General features: G+C 35.3%; 1 protein-coding gene across 5 annotated transcripts in view; it reads left to right on the forward strand.

The window, feature by feature from the left end:
- Itsn1 (intersectin 1) overlaps window positions 1-21,125 on the forward strand; it is a 207,796-nt gene that overhangs the window by 55,129 nt on the left and 131,542 nt on the right. For all 5 annotated transcript variants that reach the window (XM_077795394.1, XM_026393561.2, XM_026393563.2 and 2 more), the window contains exons 2-5: window positions 8,423-8,482; window positions 9,802-9,894; window positions 11,414-11,477; window positions 19,304-19,464. In XM_077795394.1, coding sequence (XP_077651520.1) covers window positions 8,455-8,482; window positions 9,802-9,894; window positions 11,414-11,477; window positions 19,304-19,464 — 346 coding nt within the window. In that variant the 5' untranslated portion in view covers window positions 8,423-8,454. The remainder of the gene's footprint in view (window positions 1-8,422; window positions 8,483-9,801; window positions 9,895-11,413; window positions 11,478-19,303; window positions 19,465-21,125) is intronic.

The following is a 21,125-nucleotide window of genomic DNA, read 5'->3' on the forward strand; positions in this document are numbered from 1 at the left end:
GGCTCATCACTGTATACTAGTGTGTGGTTAGGTCAGCAGGGCTATGGCATATACTTGTGGAGCCATTTAACATTCTCTAGAGAGAAAACACTTCGATTCTTCCAAAGCTTTCCTATGCTTCTGTGAAATCTGACCTTTCTCTCTCATCTCATCTCCCAGACAATCTCTGATTAGTTTTAAAGTAATCACTGATGGGTTTAGATTTTTATGAAAATGGAGTTAGAGTTTTTTGTTTGTTTTGTTCTGTTTGTTTTGTGGTGCTGGAGACCTACTTCCTCATCCCTTTCCATTTTTTATTTTGAGACAGGGTCTAACTAAGTTGCCAAGGCTGGCCTTGAACTTGCTATCCTTAGCCTACTAAGTTGCTATATTTACAGACTTTTTATTTTTATTTTTTAACTTTAATGAAGCCAAATTTACCATTTTGTTTTCTTTTTAAAGTTATGCTTGGAGCTGGCTCAGTAGTAGAGTGCTTGCCTCGAATGTGTGAGGCAACTAGGTTCAATTCTCAGTACCACATATAAATAAATGAATAAAATAAAGTCCATCAATGTCTAAAAAACAAATTATGCTCGTTTATGTTTTGAGAAATCGTCTATCCCAAGATCATGAACATATTTTCTGTTTTAGGTCTTACATTTGAGTTAATTTTTGTAGATTTTGTGGAATGTAAGTATAGATCAGTGTGGGTTTTTGTTGTTTTGTTTGTTCCACAGGGTTATCCAGTTGATTTCAGCTCTGTTGAAAGACATTTTCCCTCTTTCAAGTTGCCTTTGCAACTTTGACAAAAATCAATTGGCCAAACACATGTGAGTCTATTTCTGAACTCTTTCGTTGTTTGGTGTCTATCTTTACACCAGTACCAAAGGTCTTGACTACTGTTGCTTTGTAGTAAATCTTGAAATCAGATAGGGTAGATCATTTAATTTGGTTCTTTTAAAAACTCTTTGGGGGGCTGGGGATGTGGCTCAAGCGGTAGCGCGCTCGCCTGGCATGTGTGCGGTCTGGGTTCGATCCTCAGCACCACATACAAACAAAGATGTTGTGTCTGCCGAAAACTAAAAAAAAAAAAATATTAAAATATTCTCTCTCTCTCTCTCTCTCAAACAAAAAAAAAGTACACTTGATATTAAAAAAAAAAAACTCTTTGGTTGTTATAGGACATTTGCTATATATTTCTGTCCTTGCCAATTTCTACTAAAAATTTTGATGGGAATTGCATAGAATGTACAGATAGATGCACTGGGAGCCAATTACCATTCTAACTGTATTGAATCTTAAAATCTCTAGACTTTAAATTTTCTTAGCAATAGTTTGTAGTTTTTAGTGCAGAGGCCATGTATATCTTTTGTTAAAAATTGTACCTAGGAATTTTATAATTTTTGATGCTACCATAAATGGGATTGTTTTGCTTAATTTTACGTTTTAATTATCTGCTTGCTAATATATAAGAATTCAGATCATCTTGGTAGTGCATGCCTGTAATCCCAGTGACTTGGGAGGCTGAGGCAGGAGGATTGCAAGTTCAAGACCAGTCTCAGAAATTTAGTGAGGCCCTAAGCAATTTAGCAATATCCTGTCTCAAAATCAAAAAAGAAAAACAGAATTAAGTTCTTTTAGGTTAATGTGAATAAACATAAAACCTGAGTGGTGGGAAAAGAAGAATTCAGTTTATTTACATTTTTTACCCCAGTGCTGAGGATTAAACTGATTTTTGATATATTATCTTTCATCCAGCAATTCTACTAAATTGCTGAGTGAATTTGCTAAATATTCTGTAATATTTATATGCTAGTCAGTGTTTTCTAGATTTTTTATGTAAAACTAGGTTGTCAATAAGGACATTTCAGTTTTTTTCTTTTCCATTCTTTATGATTATTATTATCATTTTTTAAAAAATTTTTGCCTGTTGATTTTTAAAAATTTTTTTCTTTCCTGGCTTCTGTGGATTTTTAACATTGATTTTCTGTTATCTATTGACTCTTTTGGGGTATCTCTTTGTATTTATTTAATTTTTTTTATAACTTTATTTTGTTTATTTATTTTTTTAATGTTGTGCTGAGAATCGAACCGAGTGCCTCTATAACTGAGCTATATAGCCCAGCTCCTATATTCATTTTTAAGTAGTTCTTTTTTTTTTTTTTTTGCAGTACTAAGGACTGTAGGTAAATGTATTTACCTAAGCTGTCATAGTATCCCTCAAGTTAATACTGAACATGTCAAGTAGAATATAGCCGTAGTGAGTCTTCCTCCACAGACTTTTATTTTGTGACTGTCATCTATATTTTATTTATATGGAAACACCTCCTAGACAGTGTTGCAATAGTTACTTTTCAACAGTTTACATATCCTAAAGAGGTTAGTAAGAAAAAATAACTTTATATTCATGCAGATATTTGCCATTTCTGTTGATCTTCCTTCATTCCCTAAGATCTAATTTTCTCTCTAAATTTTCCATTTGATTCTTCTTAAATAATTTTTCATTGTCTAATGGGAAGCTGTGTCTTTCCATTCATTTTTTGTGTTTACCTTTATCTCATGGAGCATAGGGATAATAGTTCATCTAAAGTTTTTGATATGGGCTGGGAATGTTGCTCAGTGGTAGAACGTTTGCAAGCATGTATGTGCAAGGTCCTGAGTTCAGTTCCTGGTCTTGCCAAAAAAATAAATAAAATTATTTATCATATATATTATGAAGTCTTTGTGAGATAATTTCAACATTTTATCATCTTAGAGTTGGCACATATTAATTGCATTTTTAAAAAATAAAAGTTACATTTTCCTACTTATTTTATATCAAGTGATTTCGGATTTTATCCTGGACATGTCAATTTCATGTGGTGTAGATTCTGTGTGCTGTGGTAAGCCTTGGCAGAATGCTGTTTGTGCAGTTGATCAGGCACTTAATCTGTTTAGGTGTGGTCTCCAGGTCTTCTCTGCTGTGTGTGGAGAGGCATTCCATTCTCAGTTGAGTTTCCAAGATTAGTCTTGTACATCCACTGCTCAGGAGTGAGCCTGAGGCTAGTGTAGTTCATTTACAAAATTGGGGGAGGTCCCTTCTCTCAGCTTTCTCCTCTCTGGTTTTCTCCACATTCTATGGTCCACAGGGAACTTTTTTTGTGTGTGTTTTGCCTTGGGTTTTTAGTTTTAGTTATTTAAGCAAAAGGTCTGTGGTGGGTTTGTACTTCTCTAGCAGAATTGAAACTGTGGTGTGTGACATTTAAAAATATTACATATGTGATTATTTTTCTAGAATATAGTGGCCCTTCACAAATTATTTTTTAAATTATAGTAATGCAGATTGTAAATATATGTAAAAATAGGAACAAAACATTTTAAGCCTTGTTGTTATCACCTTGTTTTATCCAGATAACATAGAACTGAAAAGGAGAAAGATTTGGAAGATTTGACTCAGTTTTTTTTTTTTTTTCTTTTATGGTGCTGGGGATTGAACCTAGGGCCAAGTGCAAGCACTCTACCAGCTGAGCTATATCTCCAGGCCTTAACTCAGTTCTTCCTCTACATGTTGCTACTTTTGTCTGGGGTTCCCTGGGAGTTGTGGAGGACCCAGCTGTGAATGGCACTGGAAGGAACTGGGGGCAGAAGGAAGATAAGTGGGGATATTTAATCCTCATGCTTCAGGAGCATTTGGCTGTCTGTGAGTAGGTAAACCTGGAAGGCACACCTTCTTCCATACCTCTGAGTGATTTCGCTCTTATTAGGTTCTAACTAATAGCCAGACCACTGACTCTAAAGGAATAGGGCTTGAGTTAGAGAGGGGAAGCAAAAGAAAGGTACAGTATCACTAGTGGCAGGTGCAGGGTGGATTCTGCAGTCCATTTGCTTGTCACTTAACAGATGTAAAATGCAGGGGAAGTAGAGATAGCTGTCAGAAGGACCAAAAGATAAATTTAGTCTAATGTTGGTCATAAAGTGGAGGCTTTGAGGGAAGAGATTCACATAGGACAGGTAGTTGTTTCCTAAATTCAAGTGTAGGATGGTAAACAGCAAATCATCTTAGGTGCTTTGCAGGAATTGATGATAATTCAAGTATACTTCAAGTCATAAGTTGTTATACTTATGTCTAGTTATGACCCTCTCAATAAGTGAGAATGGCCTATTTTTTAATGCTTTCATTATCATAACTTAGAATTAAGAGAATGCTAGCTTCATAAAATAAATTGAGAAGTGTTTGACCTTTTTCTGTGAATCGTTTTTGGTAACAGGTTATATTTATTCCTAGAAGGTGAGTTCAAACTCACTTCCAAAATAATTTTTTACTTATTTTTAATTTTATGTTTTTATATTTCCATTATATCTGTGGTGCATTATTGTTTCTTTTTTTTTTTTAAAGAGAGAGTGAGAGAGGAGAGAGAGAGAGAGAGAGAGAGAGAGAATTTTTAATATTTATTTTTTAGTTCTCGGCGGACACAACATCTTTGTTGGTATGTGGTGCTGAGGATCGAACCCGGGCCGCACGCATGCCAGGCGAGCGCGCTACCGCTGAGCCACATCTCCAGCCCACATTATTGTTTCTTAAAGGTTACTTTTAGAAATTTATAGGGAAGTAGAAGTGTATCCATTCCCTCTATATTTGCGACTTTATTGCATAGAATTAAGCATAGCATCTTTTCAAGCAGTAATTCTATAGAAAATATTAGCAAATTAAACCTAGGATAATTTAATATTAGATAATACATCACTATAATTTAGGATGTTAATTAAAGGAAAAATACATGATTATTTTAGATTTTAAGAAGAAAATCTTCTGAAAAGAATATTTAAGCTGGCACAAGTCTGTGATCCCAGCTACTTGGGAGTCTGAGGCAGAAGAATCTTGGGCAACTTAGCAAGATCCTATCTCAAAAAAAGAGAAAGAAAGAAAAGAAGGGACTGGGGATGTGGTAGAGTACTTGCCTAGCATGCCCAAGGCCTTAGGTTCCAACCCCAGCACTCACCCCCCAGCTGTTAATTAATAAAAATGTTAAGTAAAATAGGAATAGAAGGAAACTACCTAAACACCCTAAAGACTACCAAAATACAGCTAAAAATTAGCTTATTAAAATACAAAGTACTGAAAACTATCACCACAAGAATCAGAGACAATATCACAATTACTGCTATTACAACTTTTTTTTTTATAGCTTGATTGTATCACTTTGAACTAATATTATAAGGCTAAAATCTTTCAAGAGATTCACCTGCTAGATGGATTAGCACTAGTAAGAAAATATGGATAAAGTATTACTTGACTGGGTACAAAGAAATCAATAACTTTTTTTGTATTTTGCATGAACAGTGAAGAATTGAAGTAAACCAGAATGAACATGAACAGAATGCATTTTCCTCTTCTGTATTGTGAATATTTGTTTTAATATGATTTAAAAATTTGGGGCTTTTCATTTTTTGAATGCTCAATAAAAAGGTGTATGGTAGGTCAGTTTTGAAAGAATTTTAAGAGGACTGAGTGAGATAAAATGCATTAAAAAGTTTTGGAGCTGGGCATGGTGGCACATACTTGTAATCCCAGTGGCTCAGGAGGCTGAGATAAGAGGATCTTTAGTTCAAAGCTAGCCTCAGCAAAAAGCAAGGTGCTAAACAATTCAGTCGAGACCCTGTCTCTAAAATACAAAAAGTAGGGCTGAGGATGTTGCTCAGTGGTCTAGTGCCCCTGAGTTCAATCCCTGGGCACCCCTTGCCCCAAAAATAAGTTTTAGAAAATTACCAGGTAATTTTACCTGCCTATATAATATATGGAGTGAAAAGCAGTGAAGGAAGAGGTCAGCACCTGCAGCTTCTAAGGGACTTGTCATAAGAAGTAATCCTGTTCAAAACTGAATTCTCAGGTACCCACCTAAATATGGTGGGCTGATGACATGTTCTTCCTTCTTCTTTAAAGGTTGCCACAATCATACAGGAGGCACAATAGATGCTAACTCAGGAACAGTAGAAGGTAACATATGATGTCATAAGATAACAGTAGAGAAAATCTAGAGAAAAGATTTTAGCAGTATTTTGTAAACCATAAGGGAATGAAGGAGTTAGTAAGAGAGTTCACAGAGGAGGATAGAAATTAACTCCCTACAGGAGTCAACAAAGAGGAGCTAGAGTGCTGGCTTGCCCCAGGGTGTCTTGAGAGGCTTCCACTTGCTTGGACATGCCAGGTATTCCCAAAGGCAGCAGCTTAAAATGGGAACTCTTTAAATGTCTCATTCAAATTTTTTTGGACCATAATGTTCTATACCCCTTGCAGAAAAGGGACTGCTTCAGTCTCCTTTTTTTCTGGGGAGGTGGGAAAGATGCTGGAATCAGAGAAGCTCCAGGATAGAGGGGTGAAGCAAGAGGCTGACATCTGCACTCTGTAGTGTAGGAGCCTCACCTTCTCTCTCCCCAGGCCAGCATTTAGATGATGCTGTACTCTTCTCATCCCACCCAACACTTTTTCTGGCAAAGGCAGGCTGCTTCAGTGAATACTAGCATTGGGGGGTCTCCCAGTGAAAAGGCAACTCTGTGTCCCTGGTCATCGTATGGAGCAGTCCATCAGTCAACATGCCTTCCTCCTGAGCCAAGCATCTGAGTTAGTGCCTCACTCTAAAAATGAAGGACTGTCCAGTTGTTGGAGGGGAAAGGAGGAGGCATGGGGTTATAAGTAATGGTGGCATGTGATTATCATTATTATCCAAAGTACATGTATAAAGACACGAATTGGGGGGAATATACTTTGTATACAACCAGATATATGAAAAATTGTGCTCTATATGTGTAATAAGAATTGTGATGCATTCTGCTATCATATGTAAATAAAAAATGAAGGAGCATCCAAGGATCATTGAATTGTGATGAAATCCTCAAAAGTGAAGGACACCTAATCAGTTAGCCTGCCAACAAAAAAAGAATTTGGAGGAAATGAATGATTCACGAAATGAATGAAAACTAAAAAACAAAATGAACCAAAGAATCAGTTAAAAATTTTAAAAATAGAGGAAGTACTAGGAATAGAGTCAAGAATGAGAAGGAGCTTTTGGAAATTTGAAAGTATAATAGTGGAGGGAAATTTCATGAACATATTGAAAATTGAAATCAAAGTATATTGGTGCATGTGATTCTCATGTTTTTAGATCTAAATTTATCTAAAAATTTTTAATCTGAGTATTTGGTAGTCTTTTTTTCAACTTCGTGCATTTACTATGTTAAACTAAAGTGTAAGGAAAAAATATTCATTAAATCTGCATTTTTTTTTAAGTTAGGAAAGTGGACTGTCTTTGTTTCATATCTCTGTTCATGATTAATAGTGTCTAATGGGAAGTTTTGGAGCATTAGATACATGTTTGTATTCTGAGCAAACATTCGTGGAGTATGTATTGTTTACTCCTTTCTCATAATCTTTAAACAGCAATTCAGAGAATGTTTTTCATAGGTGAAACAGGCTGTGAAGTTAATTGCCTTTGCTCAAATCCCAGCACTGTCACCAAATGGATGGTATTGCTGTAATTACTTCTATGTTAATCAGCTTTGTGTCACTGTGACCAAACTACCTAACAAGAATAACTTAGAAAAGGGGATATTTATTTTGGCTCACAGCTCCAGAGATTCAGTCCATATTCAGCCAAGTTCATTCCCCTGGGCCCAAAGTGAAGCAGAACATCCTGGTGGAAGTGTATGGTGGAGGGAAGCTGCTCTACTCCGTGGCAGTCAGGAAGTAGAGAGAGGACACGGGGAAAATGAGACCCTTCCAAGTGACATCTCCAACCATGCCCCTTCTGCCTACGGTTACCACCCAATCTGTCCATTCAAATTAGGATGGACTGATTATGTTATGGCTCTCATAATCCAACCACTTAATCTTCAAATATTCCTGCATTAACACAGGAGCTTTTAGGGGACTCCTCATATACAAACCATAACAACTTTCCTTTCTTGTTCTCATTTTCCTCATCTGTAATATGGGGATGGTGGTAATAGTACCTGTCTCACAGAGTTGGGATGACAGTGAGTGGAGCATAAGACCTATAAAACACCTACTACAATGTACAATTTACAACAAGTGCTCAATAATAAGGTACTGTAACCATCAAACTGATGGAGTGGTGTATCCAGACAGTTGAGGGGAGAAAAAGAAAACCTAAAAAGTAACATTTATAGCACTAATGATACAAAAGGCTGTCCTATGGTAATGGTATTACTCGCCTCTGATAGCTTCAAGTTGCCAGTCTCAATAGGTATTCTTGTGTCTATCACTATATCTGACACTGAGTCTATTCAGAGAATAAAAGGATGAAACCCTTTCATTGTAACTTTGATTTGTAGAGCCATACTCCAGTTCTAGTGTTGTCTTCTGATAAAGACCATATATTAGTGTGTTTATAATTAAGTATACAGGTGTGAATTTTTCATAAACGTAACTGTTGCATTTCAATTACAGGCCCCAATTAGCAAGGCAAAAGTAACAGAACCATGGCTCAGTTTCCAACACCTTTTGGTGGTAAGTTTTTGGAAATTTCTCTTTTTTAATGTACTTCAGGGCCAGATTTTAAAAACTTACTATCTATAATAGAAGATTTCAGAAAAAAAAAAAAAAAGTAGAGTGAATTGGCCAGCTCTTGTCTAGCATGTGTGAGGCCCTGGGTTCAATTCCCCAGTGCTGCTAAAGGATAAAAAGGGGAGGGGGGACAAAATTAGAGTGAATAATAAGTCAGACCTCATGTACTCCATCATATGGCTTCCATAATTATCAACTCATGGCCAATATTGTTTCATCTGGATTCTTTTGTAGCAACTCCCAGGCATCATTTTATTTCCTCCATAAATATTTTAGGATGTTTATCTAGAAGATTACATTTTTAAGACATAACTATAATACCATTATCAAATGTATAAAAATTTATATACTACATTGTCATATCTATAAAATTTATAATTACTTTCCCTAATAGTCTTGGTATTTTTTTTGCTAAGGTTGTTTTTCAAATTTGGATTCAAATGAAGTTCCTGTGTTGCAGGGTAGTTCATCTGTCTCCTAAGTTTCTTGGTTTGTGAACTCTTCCCTCTGTCCCTGTTTTTTCTTTTCAATTTATTTGGTGAAGCGTCTGGATCATTTATTCTCTACTTTTTCAAAGCCTGAATTTGAAGTGTGATATTTTTACTTATTTTACTTTAGTTTATCTATTTGAAACATAGCAATCTGCATAAAATATGTTTTCAGGTAATTTTTCCTGACCTTATTAGGAAATTGTTAAATGCTATATATATATTTTTTTGGTCCTGGAGATTGAACCCATGGCCTTACACATTTACCTATTTCTTAATTTTTCACTATAACATTTAAGGCACCTGGCGGTGCAATTTTAAGTTTTAATTAATCTGTTGGTTAGATATATGTAAATAAATTATGAATTTACTATCTTCATATAATCCTGACTATAGGGTTATAGACAAGCTTCTAAAAAAGGAATTTGTGGTGGCTATGGTTTGTTGCTCAGTGGTAGAGCACTTGTCTAGCATGTGTGAGGCACTGGGTTTAATTCTCCGTTCCACATAAAAATAAAAAAGGTATTATGTCTATCTACAACTAAAAAAAATGAATTATGCCAATTTGGTTTTGGTTCTGCTTTCCTTATATTTTCTAACTTTGTATACATTCCTTCCAAAGATAAGCAGATTTTATTTTATCAAACCATTTATTACACATTGACAGAACCTGGAAGTGCTGTGAATTGTGTGGGTGTGAAAGTGCTATGGATTGTGTGTGTGTGAGCACCTTGTTTTTCTCACTGAATAACTTATCTTTTATTTGGCCTGTAGGCAGCCTGGATATCTGGGCCATAACTGTTGAGGAAAGAGCGAAGCATGATCAGCAGTTCCATAGTTTAAAGCCGATATCTGGATTTATTACTGGTAATGGGAGTCACTATTTCATAGTCTTACTTAACATTAGTGCATATATTTGTAGAAATCTATTATGTACATATAACCAGAGGTTGGCACATATAACCAAGGAGACAGTTGACTTGTTTTGCTATTAACCGTGAGCCTGTAATTTATGATTGCTTTTCTTTTATCCATTCAAACTTTGTATTCTTTGTGCATATCAAGCCACTTACTTGTCTGGGGCATATCACTGATGGCAACTGGTTACCTTCAAAGGGCCAGGTTTGTTTTCTTTAAGTAAGGGAGGGGTAGACTGTGGCTCTAAAGCTAAAACACTTGCTCAGTTTTGGTCCTGAGCTGGTTTGGGAAACTGTTAACAGATTCTGAACATTTTTTAAAAGGGACTTTTCCTGTCTCTCTAAAGTTCCTTTCATATGTTGCCTTTTCTGCTATCTTTCCTGTTTGATTACTCTTCAGGAATTCACTTTAGGAAAAATGGGTTATGGATTTCCTGGGGAAATATTTTTGCTTGTGTTTGTATCATAGCTCTCCCTAATTTATTTTCATAATTGATGTAATTGTTTTATATTTTCCATAAATATATAAGTACCCCAAATTTGTAGCATTAGGTATAGAGTTGCAAAGAATGTTTTATAAAGTAGAAATATCTGGGCTGGGGTTATGGCTCGTGGAGGAACACTTGCCTAGCACGTATGAGACTCTAGGTTTGATCCCCAGCACCAAATAAAAAATCTAAATGAACAAAATAAATGTATTGTGTCCATCTACAACTAAAAATATAAATAAATAAATAAATAAATAAAGTAGAAGAATGGCTCATCAGTTGTTTCCTAAGGATTCCTGTAGATCTGTAGATGTGCTTTGTCATTGTGCTAGTTAGCTTTCCATTATTTGTAACAAAATATCTGAGATAATCAACTTAAGAAAAGGTTTATTTGGCTCATATTTTTTGGAGATTTCATTCTGTGACTGAGTAGCACTGTTGATTTGGGCCAATAGTGACACTGTACATTATGGTGAAAGTGTTTGATAGAAGAAACCTGTTCACCTCAGGGCCTGCTACAAAAGAAAGGAAGAGAAAAGGGCTGGGTCCCTTTATCCCATTTGGGGGCACACCCCTGATGATCTGAGACCTCCCACTTGGCCAAACCTCTTAAAAGGTTCCAACCTCCCTTTTTCCCAGGACCAACCTGATGACTAAGCCTTTAACACATTGGCCTATGGGGGACATTCAGTATCCAGTCTAGAGTATTCACAAGGGGTAGCTAACTTCTTAGTAGCATACTAAAGTGGACAACCTATCCCAGCAAATAGTTTGCCCTTTCTGAGATGATTTTTCAGAGCCTTCAGGTTTTGGGTTAGTGCTGATGGTTTCATTCTGTTGCTTATAGGTTCACCATTTGGTTTTTATCATATGTTCAATTCAATATTTATAGGATTATCACTCTTATTTTTGTGATTTTTTGCTAGGAGTGGAATTCCAGCAACTTTTGTTTTTCTGAAACTTTTTTCACTTAATTTACAGGTGATCAAGCAAGGAACTTTTTTTTTCAATCTGGATTACCTCAGCCTGTTTTAGCACAGATATGGTAAGTTGCAATTTTGCATAGCAGAATGTAAAAGACAGTATTGTCCAATTCGGTTTATTTGTTTGGTATTTTGGTTTCTTATTCTATGTAGAAGGACTGAAACAATCTTATTTCTTGTCAGAGAAATTCTTCTCAAAAGTATCTTTCTGATTTAGAAGTTTAAAAAGGAGGTGACATTTAAATGATGGCACTGCTGTGTTAAAAAGTCAAACTTCCACTTGAAACTTTAAAATTTTGATATTTTCTTCCTAATTATTTTGGCCAGTTTTTTTTTTTTCTGACCTCTGCTAAATAAATTTGTGATGACTTTTTTTTTTTACTTTTATTAATAACTCTTGTTAGGAAAAAGAAAAAAATAATATCTGTAGGAATCTGTTCCCAAAAGAAATATCTTTTTTTAAACTTTTAAAAACTTTTTTAAAATTCTGATTTGTTATATATGTCAGCAGAATGCATTTCAATTCATAGTATACATACAGAGCACAATTTTTCTTGTCCCAGTTGTACACAAAGTAGAGTCACACCATTTGTGTCTTCATACATGTACTTGGGGTAATGATATCCATCTCATTCCACATCTTTCCTGTCCCCCTGCCCCCACCCTTCCCCACCCTCCCCTTTGCCCTATTTAAAGTTCCTCCATTCCTCCCTTGGCCCCCCCCAATCCCCTATGGATCAGCATCCCCATATCAGAGAAAACATTTGGCATTTGGTTCCAAAAGAAATATCTTTGAAAAGAAATATGAAATTTCTAAACTAAAGATGTGCTAAGGCAATGGAACAATACCTGTCTTCCAACCCTGATTCTTATACTTATTTAGTTTCTAAACCTTGGATATAACTTGACTTCTTTAAGACTAAGTTTTAAAAATTATAGATAATAGTAGCTGCTTGAGCAAAACACCCCTTTATACTAATCTTATTCTTATGTGGTTTTTCTGGGAGGGTTCCAGAGTTGGCCTTGTTCCTTTTGGTAGAGAGGGATGGGAAGGACTCTGAAGTTTTAGGCAGTCCCTGTGTCATTCCCTGGGGAATAACAGAATTTTGCATTGAGAATTGAGAACTGTTAATGTGGCCCTCCCCCACAGCTCCAGAAACCTTTCCTGGCTCTGTACTTGTTTCAAATACATGAGGGGTATAGATTGATGAGCAGTATGTGTTAGAAGCCTTTATAATGTTTTGTTACCATGTGGAAACTACATTCCAGTTAGCTTCTCAACTTTAAACTGTAAAACATTCATATTTTGAGGACTTCTTATCTCTGTAACCTGATTTCTTCTGAAAATTATAGAAACCTGAATTCTCAGAACATGGGGTTTGGTCATTGTGTGTATTGCCAAATTATAACAGTGTCCAAAGATGACACATCTTCCTAGAAATTACCTTACTAATAAGGAACTGGAAGGAAACTGGCAAATGTCCTTTTGGCAACTGAAATGCTTAGAATTATTTCAGCCTTGATCTAGTATGTACAGGAAGGGGAGAAAGTAGAACAGATAGACAAGAACCAGAGGTATAGGAAAGAAAAAGAAGTATGGGCAGAGAGGTTGGGTAAGGACTTAGAAATCTGAGATAATAGGTTTGTATGAAATGGAGAGAAATGAAGGGGAGGGAGGAGTGCCACATGGAAATGGGCCATGAGAGAAAAGGTGGGATCCAGATGCATAAGGGCCAATGATTATACAGGCTAGTGATCTGGTTTGAGAATGGGGGTGGGGCAGGGTAAATGCCATAGAATTTATAGGATACTTTCATGTCAGAAGGGCTTCGCCACCCATGAAGATCAGTTTGCTAAACTCATCTCTTAGGGATTAGGAAAGTTACTCTTGACTCTTAATCTCATCTCTCCCACCCCTTGCTCTCTACTCTTCACCATAGCAGTTCATGCCATTGAGAGTCATCATCCAGATGCTGAAACCTTAACATGGGAGCCATACCTGATTCCTCTTTTCATCCTGCATATCAGTTCATCAGCGTGTTCTGACTTCATTGGTAGACCTTAACCCCAGTCTGACCACTTCTATCTCTCTTTGCTGCTGTCATCTCACCTGGGCCCACTGATAGAGCACCTAGGCTGGACTCTTTCACACTTGCCCTTTGAGATTCCATTCTCCAATAATCCTTTTTAAGAAGTAAATCCAATTGAGAATGAGATCCAGTCATTACCAAGGCTACAAATGCTAATAGAATTCTGGCTTTTTCTTCCTTGATTCCTGTTCTCCAGGAACTGACCTTCTTTTTTCATTTTTATTTTTTAAAGATAGAGAAAAGAGAGAGAGAGAGAGAGAGAGAGAGAGAGAGAGAGAGAGAGAGAATTTTTTAAATATTTATTTTTCAGTTTTCGGTGGACACAATATCTTTATTTTATTTTATGTGGTGCTGAGGATCGAACCCAGCGCCCTGGGCATGCCAGGCGAGCGCATTACTGCTTGAGCCACATCCCCAACCCTGACTTTCTATTTTTAATTGTGACAGATTTCTCCTTACTTCAGGATCATTGCACTTGGTATCTCTTATTCTTTAATCCAGTTCTGTTACCATTTAGGCTTCAGTTTGTCACCATCCAGAGAGGTGTTCCCCGACCAACTAGTCTAAAGTGGTTCCCTCTGTTTACCTATTCCTCTCTCCCTTCTTGTCTTTCCCATTACTTAATAAAAGTGATCACCATGAAGACTAATCTGATTTGTTCTCTTGTTTACTGCCTGCTTACATCAAAGTATAAACTCTGTGAGAGGAGGGAACTTTCTATTTTTTTCACCATTTAAACTCCAGTTTCTTCATAGACCTTTGTAGCCACCCCATAGAAGCTTTTTGAATGAATAAATGACTAAGATGGGTTAATATACATTATTGCTTGGCCTTAAATTTTAGCTTGATAGGCACCACCTAGGAGATAAGTAGCCTGTGACAAGTCTGTGTGGAAGAGACTTCTCCTGCTCTGTGGTGGTACATGAGATGGTGTAGGAAGTCTGGCCTCTTTCCTTAATCCTATAATATATGCAAAGAACTTTCCAAATTGCCATACTCATGTAATACAAACAACAAATCTTTAAGTAGAGTTCAAGACTGCTTTGTATTTCTTTCTATTTTTAAAATAAGAACATAATAAAGTATTATATTGACAAGTTACTTGGGTTCACTTTTCTTTCTCATTCCTGTGAGGTTATGTTAATATGTTGTTTACTTAAAATGCTCTTAGGTGTCCCTTCTCATGTTACTTTTTGAATACATAATGCATTACCAAGGTTCTAAAAGCCAAGAGTGTGCAAAGAGATATATCAGAGTAGGCTATTCATTTTCTTGCTTTTCTGTTCCTTCATTCCCTTCTCCCACTGATTTTATTAGGATTGTGTGTGTGTTTGTGTTTGTGTGTGTGTGTGTGTGTGTGTATGTGTAAAAAACAGGCTCAATATGTGTAATGTATATGTGAATATATTTATATTATTTCCTTTTTTTTCTTACATTAAAGATAACCTAGAAATGCTTTTTTGTTATTTGCTTTTCACACTTAATAGCATATCCTGTAAACTGTTCATATCATTTACATGGAGATCTTTCTCATTTTCAATTTCCATAGTACTCATTGTGGAGGATGTACTATAATTTATTCAACCAGTGTTTTATGCTTGTGCATTTAGGTTATTTCCAATATTTTGCAATTACAGATAATGCAGCAATGAATGAGCTTATATATCTATGTTTTGTTGTTCTGGAAATGTATCTTCAGAGTAAATTTCTAGGTATGCAATTGCTGGGTCAAAGAGTAAACGCTTACATAGTTTTCCTTCCATTTGAAGTTATAGCACTTTCCCCCTGGACACTGTATAAGAGTGATGTATGGTTTAGAGGTACAAATCAATTAAAAAAGCTTGCCCTTGGTATCCGACATAATCAATCCTACTTATTGTTGTGTACAACTGTTAATATCAGGCTAAACACTGTATTCACGGTAGGTTTGTTTCAAGAGTCATGTATGACAGTTATTTACTCTTTTTATCAAGTATTTTTATTTTGGAAGTTTTGTGAATTTAATTTCAGTATTGGTAGACCTTAGTTAGTCTTTGGGAGAATTAGTAAAAACAAGTTAACTGGAGAAATAACTATTAAATGGGAGATGAAAAGTATAGCAGTGCTGAAGTTTTTGCAAAGGAGCCTTGAGAAATAAAATGCCAACCCTATCCCAGTGTACTGGAAGAAGGGGAAGGAAGGGAGGAAAGCTGAGCTTTGTAAGAATAACTGTATTGCCATAAATTTCTTTTGAGTTTTCTATTTATTATCAAGGAGTCTTAACAATTATGTTTTGCTAATTGTGAAAAACAATTATGAGAACCACAAGGCTGCCAACTAAATATTGGAATTATGGTAGGTGTGTAAACATAATCCCTAGAATCTGAGGATTACAAACTGCTGTTTCTTGCCCATGAAGGCACTGTGGTAGGAAAGATTTTTGAAACCCTAAATTATTCTAATTAAGCCATTACTAGAAATCTCTTCTCTCCTAACCCACTCATTATCCCATGTTAGATATTTCCTTTTTTTTTTTTTTTAAATAAGAAAATACATTTTCTGAGATCTCAATGTGGGAAATAGGGGTTGCATCTGCTTGATTTATTTATTTAAAAATAAATACTAAAGTTTGTATGCTAATGTTTATTTCATTAATAACTCACCCCCCAGAAAAAAATTGAAACAGATGATTATCTTTTAAAAAATATTTAGCAGGGGCTGGGGTTGTGGCTCAGTGGTAGAGACTTGCCTAGCATGCAAGAGGCACTGGGTTCAATCCTCAGAACCACATAAAAATAGAATAAATATATTGTATCCACCTAAAAATAAAAAAATAATTTTTAAATAAAAGTACATTTTAAAAAATATTTAGCAAAGGAAATAAATGTCATTTCATTTTATTGTCCTATCTCCTCTTCATTTTATTTTATTTGCAGTACTGGGGATTGAGCTCAAGGGTGCTTTACCACAGAGCTACATCTCCAGCCCTTTTATTTTCACTTTGAGACAGGGTCTCAGTAAGTTGCCCAGATTGTCCTTGAACTTGTAATCCTCTTGGCTCAGCCTCCTGAATTGCTGGGAATACCAGTTACACCATTGCACCCAGCTACCTCACTTTCCTTTATAATGTCTAAAAGATGGTACAAAAATAAAGCATATCAGGGCCAGTTTCAGTTATGAATATAGATAAAAAATCATAACTCATCATATGTATGAAAAGAATAATGTACTCTGACCAACTTGAACTTATGCCGATAGTATAAGATTGGTTCAAAACCAAGACATTCATTCTGTCACTGTTAGTCTTTATGTCAACAAATAAAAGGAAAAAGAAAACTTGTAATCATATCAGTAGATGCAGGTTAGGCCTTTAATAAAAAATGCAGCCAACTTTTCTAATAAGTGGGGCTACTTAAATATGTCAGACTGTTTTCCCAAAATCACTACCAGATATCATTCTAAACAGTAAAACACTGAAGCTATTTTCATTTAAATTCAAAACTAAGCAGGAAGGCATTCATTTAATCTTAGTAGGAATAAGATATATAAAAGAGGGTTGGCATAAATACTGGAATTTTACTAAACTTATGAAATTTTAATTTAAAAAATAAGATTTCATAGAAATTTTGTAAGATAGTTAATTATAGCATAAATAATTTTTAAAATTTAAAATCTCTTTATGCTTGAAATATGCACCTAAAAATGGAAGTAGGGGAAATATTCCACTTAAAATTCTGGCAAAAACTATGAAGTTCCTTAGACTACATTTATCAATACAAGTTTATTATTTATATGAAGAACATGTGATAATTTTATTAAAGGAAATAAAAACTGAAGAAACTGAAACATAGCATATTCTTGGGTGGCAAATTATTACATATATATTTAGAAATATCTCTAAAAATTATATAAATCTAGTGTCATTTTTAAATCCTAGTAGGGTTGTGTGTAAAATAGAGAATATGGTCTTAAAGTTCATAGGGCAATATAAATATCCATGAATAGCCAAGAGAAAAATTTTTAAAAGAGAGAAAGCCTTGTAAGATAGCAGAATGTATCAAGAGCTAATGTGATCAGATCACCATCACGTGACCTGGGATTGTTTGGTCAAAAGAGGTAGTGCAGAAGTAGGCCCTTACTTCATATGAATATTCAGTGCATGACAAAAGCATATTTAAATTCAGTAAGGAGGAATTAGTTAATAAGTATAACTAGAAAAGTTAAATACTCATTTAGAACAAATATCTAGGGTTGAATTTTGGGATAGCAACACACACACACATACACACACACACACACACACACACGCCCTCATCACACATAAAATTATAGTTGGTTTAAAGACTGAAATGTAATAAAATAATGTAATTGTAGCCATTTGGGGCAACATCCAAATAATGGCCCCAAAGAAAAAATTAATATTGGGGGAGAAAAAAAATTTAAAAAATTTTATCACTTTTACTGTGTGTTGTAGGCCATACTTCTGCTCCCCCTAGCCTTTTTTCTCCCCCAATATTGGGGCAGGATATAGCCGAGTTGTCCAGGCTGGCCTCAGGCTGATCCTTCTACTTCTGACTTAGAGCAGCTGGAACAATAGGCATGTAGCATTTGTACCATTTGTATAATTTAATTTTTTCTTTGGGGCCATTATTTGGATGTTGCTCAATTTAAAAGAATGGTAGTCATGGCATTTGAATTGGACTAGCTGTCTACTTACGTTTCAGATAAAATTTTTGATAAGATTACTTTAATAATTAATTCTCACACTTATACTATCTAGATTAAAAGAAATCAAATTTAAATGACTGTTTTTCATTAAGTCAATAATATGCATGGTTATGTTTGTGTAATGTAGTTCCCAATTGCAAATATAAATTCTTTAGTTTAATATTCTTTGAGAGAAAATACTTTACTTTAAAAGCTCGACACAAGTTGGACCACATATGTTTGAGTGTCATTTTCAAATAGCAAACATACTCATAAACCCAATTTCTTTGTTGAGTGTACAAAATAGGATTCTAAAGAAAAATTGATTATTAAGACTTAAAAACTTTAGAAGTATAGTAGCATTCTAGTATAGTGTACCATAATATAGCCAAGGATAGTATACCATACCATGACAGCTCCCCAGGTGGAAATTTGTAGAACCCCATAGAGTTAGTGTCATTTATCCAAGTGTCTTGAAAAATAATAGTCTCTAGTTTGTTCTTGCTCTCTCTCTTGTTACTGGGGATTGAACACAGGGGTGCATAGCCATTGAGCCACATTCCCAGCTCTTTTTATTTTTTATTTTGAGACAGGGTTTGCTAAATTGCTTAGGGCCTTGCTAAGTTTCTAAGCTGGCTTTGAACTTGTGGTCCTCCTGCCTCAGGCTCCCAAGATGCTGGGATTATGGGCATGCATCACTGTGCCCAGCTCTATATGCTTTTTCCCACCAGCTTTAATTGCAACATAGTTAACATAATAAAATTCACCTTTTTATACTGTATAATTCAGTGGTTTGTAGTATATTCACAGTTCTATAACCATCACCACTATCTAATTTTAGGACATTTTCATCAAAATGAAGCCACTTTAAGGTAAGGCTATATGATATATTATAGACGTAAAGAGTACCAAAGTACAAGACATTCTGTATTCATGGAAAGCTTTGTCAGTATTTGTATGTTCTTCCCCATAATGTGGTAAACAAGTTTTGTTTTCCTTTAATCTCCTATGGTAAGGGACCAAATTATTTTGTGTTTTTGTCAGTGCAAATGGGGGCTGGGAAGGTTCTTTTATGGTCACAGTAGTTCTGAGTCTATGCTGCTCATTTTCAGGGCACTAGCTGACATGAATAATGATGGAAGAATGGATCAAGTGGAGTTTTCCATAGCTATGAAGCTTATCAAACTGAAGCTTCAAGGATATCAGCTCCCCTCTGCACTTCCCCCTGTGATGAAACAGCAACCAGTTGCTATTTCTAGTGCACCAGCATTTGGTAAGTCTGAAAATGAATTTGTTCCTATATTTCATTGTGTATTTTTAAAATAGATACTCCCTCCTCTTGAGTTTATAACGTGATGAAATTATTGGGGGTTTTTCTGTCTGAAAACTGAAGGCCCTTTGCAGGAAGACAGTGCTGAGGGGAAGGACCATGTATACAACTGAACTCTAGGATGAAGCCACCACTATGAGAGCAAAGGCACAGATTGCTGGCAGGGTGAAGGACAGAAACCTGCAGTCTGCTGTTGCTTCTTCTCTCATCTTCTGGCTTTTCATATTGACCTTACCTATTGTTACATACTTAATTTTGGTTTTCTGTTCCCGGAATTAATATGTTTCTCTTAATACATAAACAATTCCTTTTAATTATGCTATCTAGAAATATATTTTTTTGGTTCACAGTATTGAGGTATTTGGCTATTGTATTAGTCCATTTTGCTTTATTACAAATGAAATACCTAAGACAGGCCAACGTATTTGAAAAAGAGAAATTTCTTTGATTTTGTTGCATATGGATTTCCGGTTTTCCTATTTGTTGAAGAGGCTATCCTTTCTCCAATATACGTTTTTGGCTCCTTTGTCTAATATAAGATAATTATTTATATGTGGGTTTGTCTCTGTGTCCTCTATTCTATACCATTGGTCTACAAGTCTATTTTGGTGCCAATACCATGCCTTTTTTGTTACTATTGTTCTGTAGTATATTTTAAGGTCTGGGATAGTGATGCTACCTGCTTCACTCTTCTTGCTAAGGATTGCTTTGGATGTTCTGGGTCTCTTTTTTTTTCCAGATGAATTTCATGATTGCTTTTTCTATTTCTATAAGGAATGTCATTGGGATTTTGATTGGAATTACATTAAATCTGTATTATGCTTTTGGTAGTGTGGTCATTTTGACAATATTAATTCTGCTTATCCAAGAACAGGGGAGATCTTTCCATCTTCTAAGGTCTTCTTTAATTTCTTTCTTTAGTGTTCTGTAATTTTCATTGTAGAGGTTTTTCACCTCTTTGTTGATTCCCAAGTATTTTATTCTTTTGAGGCTATTGTAAACGGTGTAGTTTTTCTAGTTTCTCTTTGAGAGGATTTGTACTGATGTACAGAAATGCCATTGATTTATGGTTGTTGATTTATATCCTGCTACTTTGCTGAATTCATTTATTAGTTCTAGAAGTTTTCTGGTGGAATTTTTTGGATCTTCTAGTTTCAAATAGAACTATTTGCTATTTGCCAATGATATGGAAGATTCATATCACTGGCAAATAGTGCTAATTTTAGTTCTTCTTTTCCTATCGGTATCCCTTTAATTTCTTTTCTGTCTAATTGCTCTGGCTAGAGTTTCAAGAACTATGTTAAATAGTAGTGGTGAAAGAGGGCATCCCTGTCTTGTTCCAGTTTTTAGAGGACTTCCTTAATAAGACTCCTATAGCACAAGAAATAAAATCAAGAATCAATAAATGGGTTGGATTCAAACTAAAAAGCTTCTTCTCAATGATGTTAATAGAGAGATGAATAGAGAGCCTACAGAATGGGAGCAAATTTTTACCACATGCACATCAGATAGAGCACTAATCTGTAGGGTATATAAAGAACTCAGAAATTTTAACAACAAAAAAACAAATAACCCAGTCAATAAATGGACCATGGACCTGAACA

This window comes from Urocitellus parryii, chromosome 2 (genome assembly GCF_045843805.1).
Source record: "Urocitellus parryii isolate mUroPar1 chromosome 2, mUroPar1.hap1, whole genome shotgun sequence".
In the NCBI taxonomy this organism is placed as follows: Eukaryota; Metazoa; Chordata; class Mammalia; order Rodentia; family Sciuridae; genus Urocitellus; species Urocitellus parryii.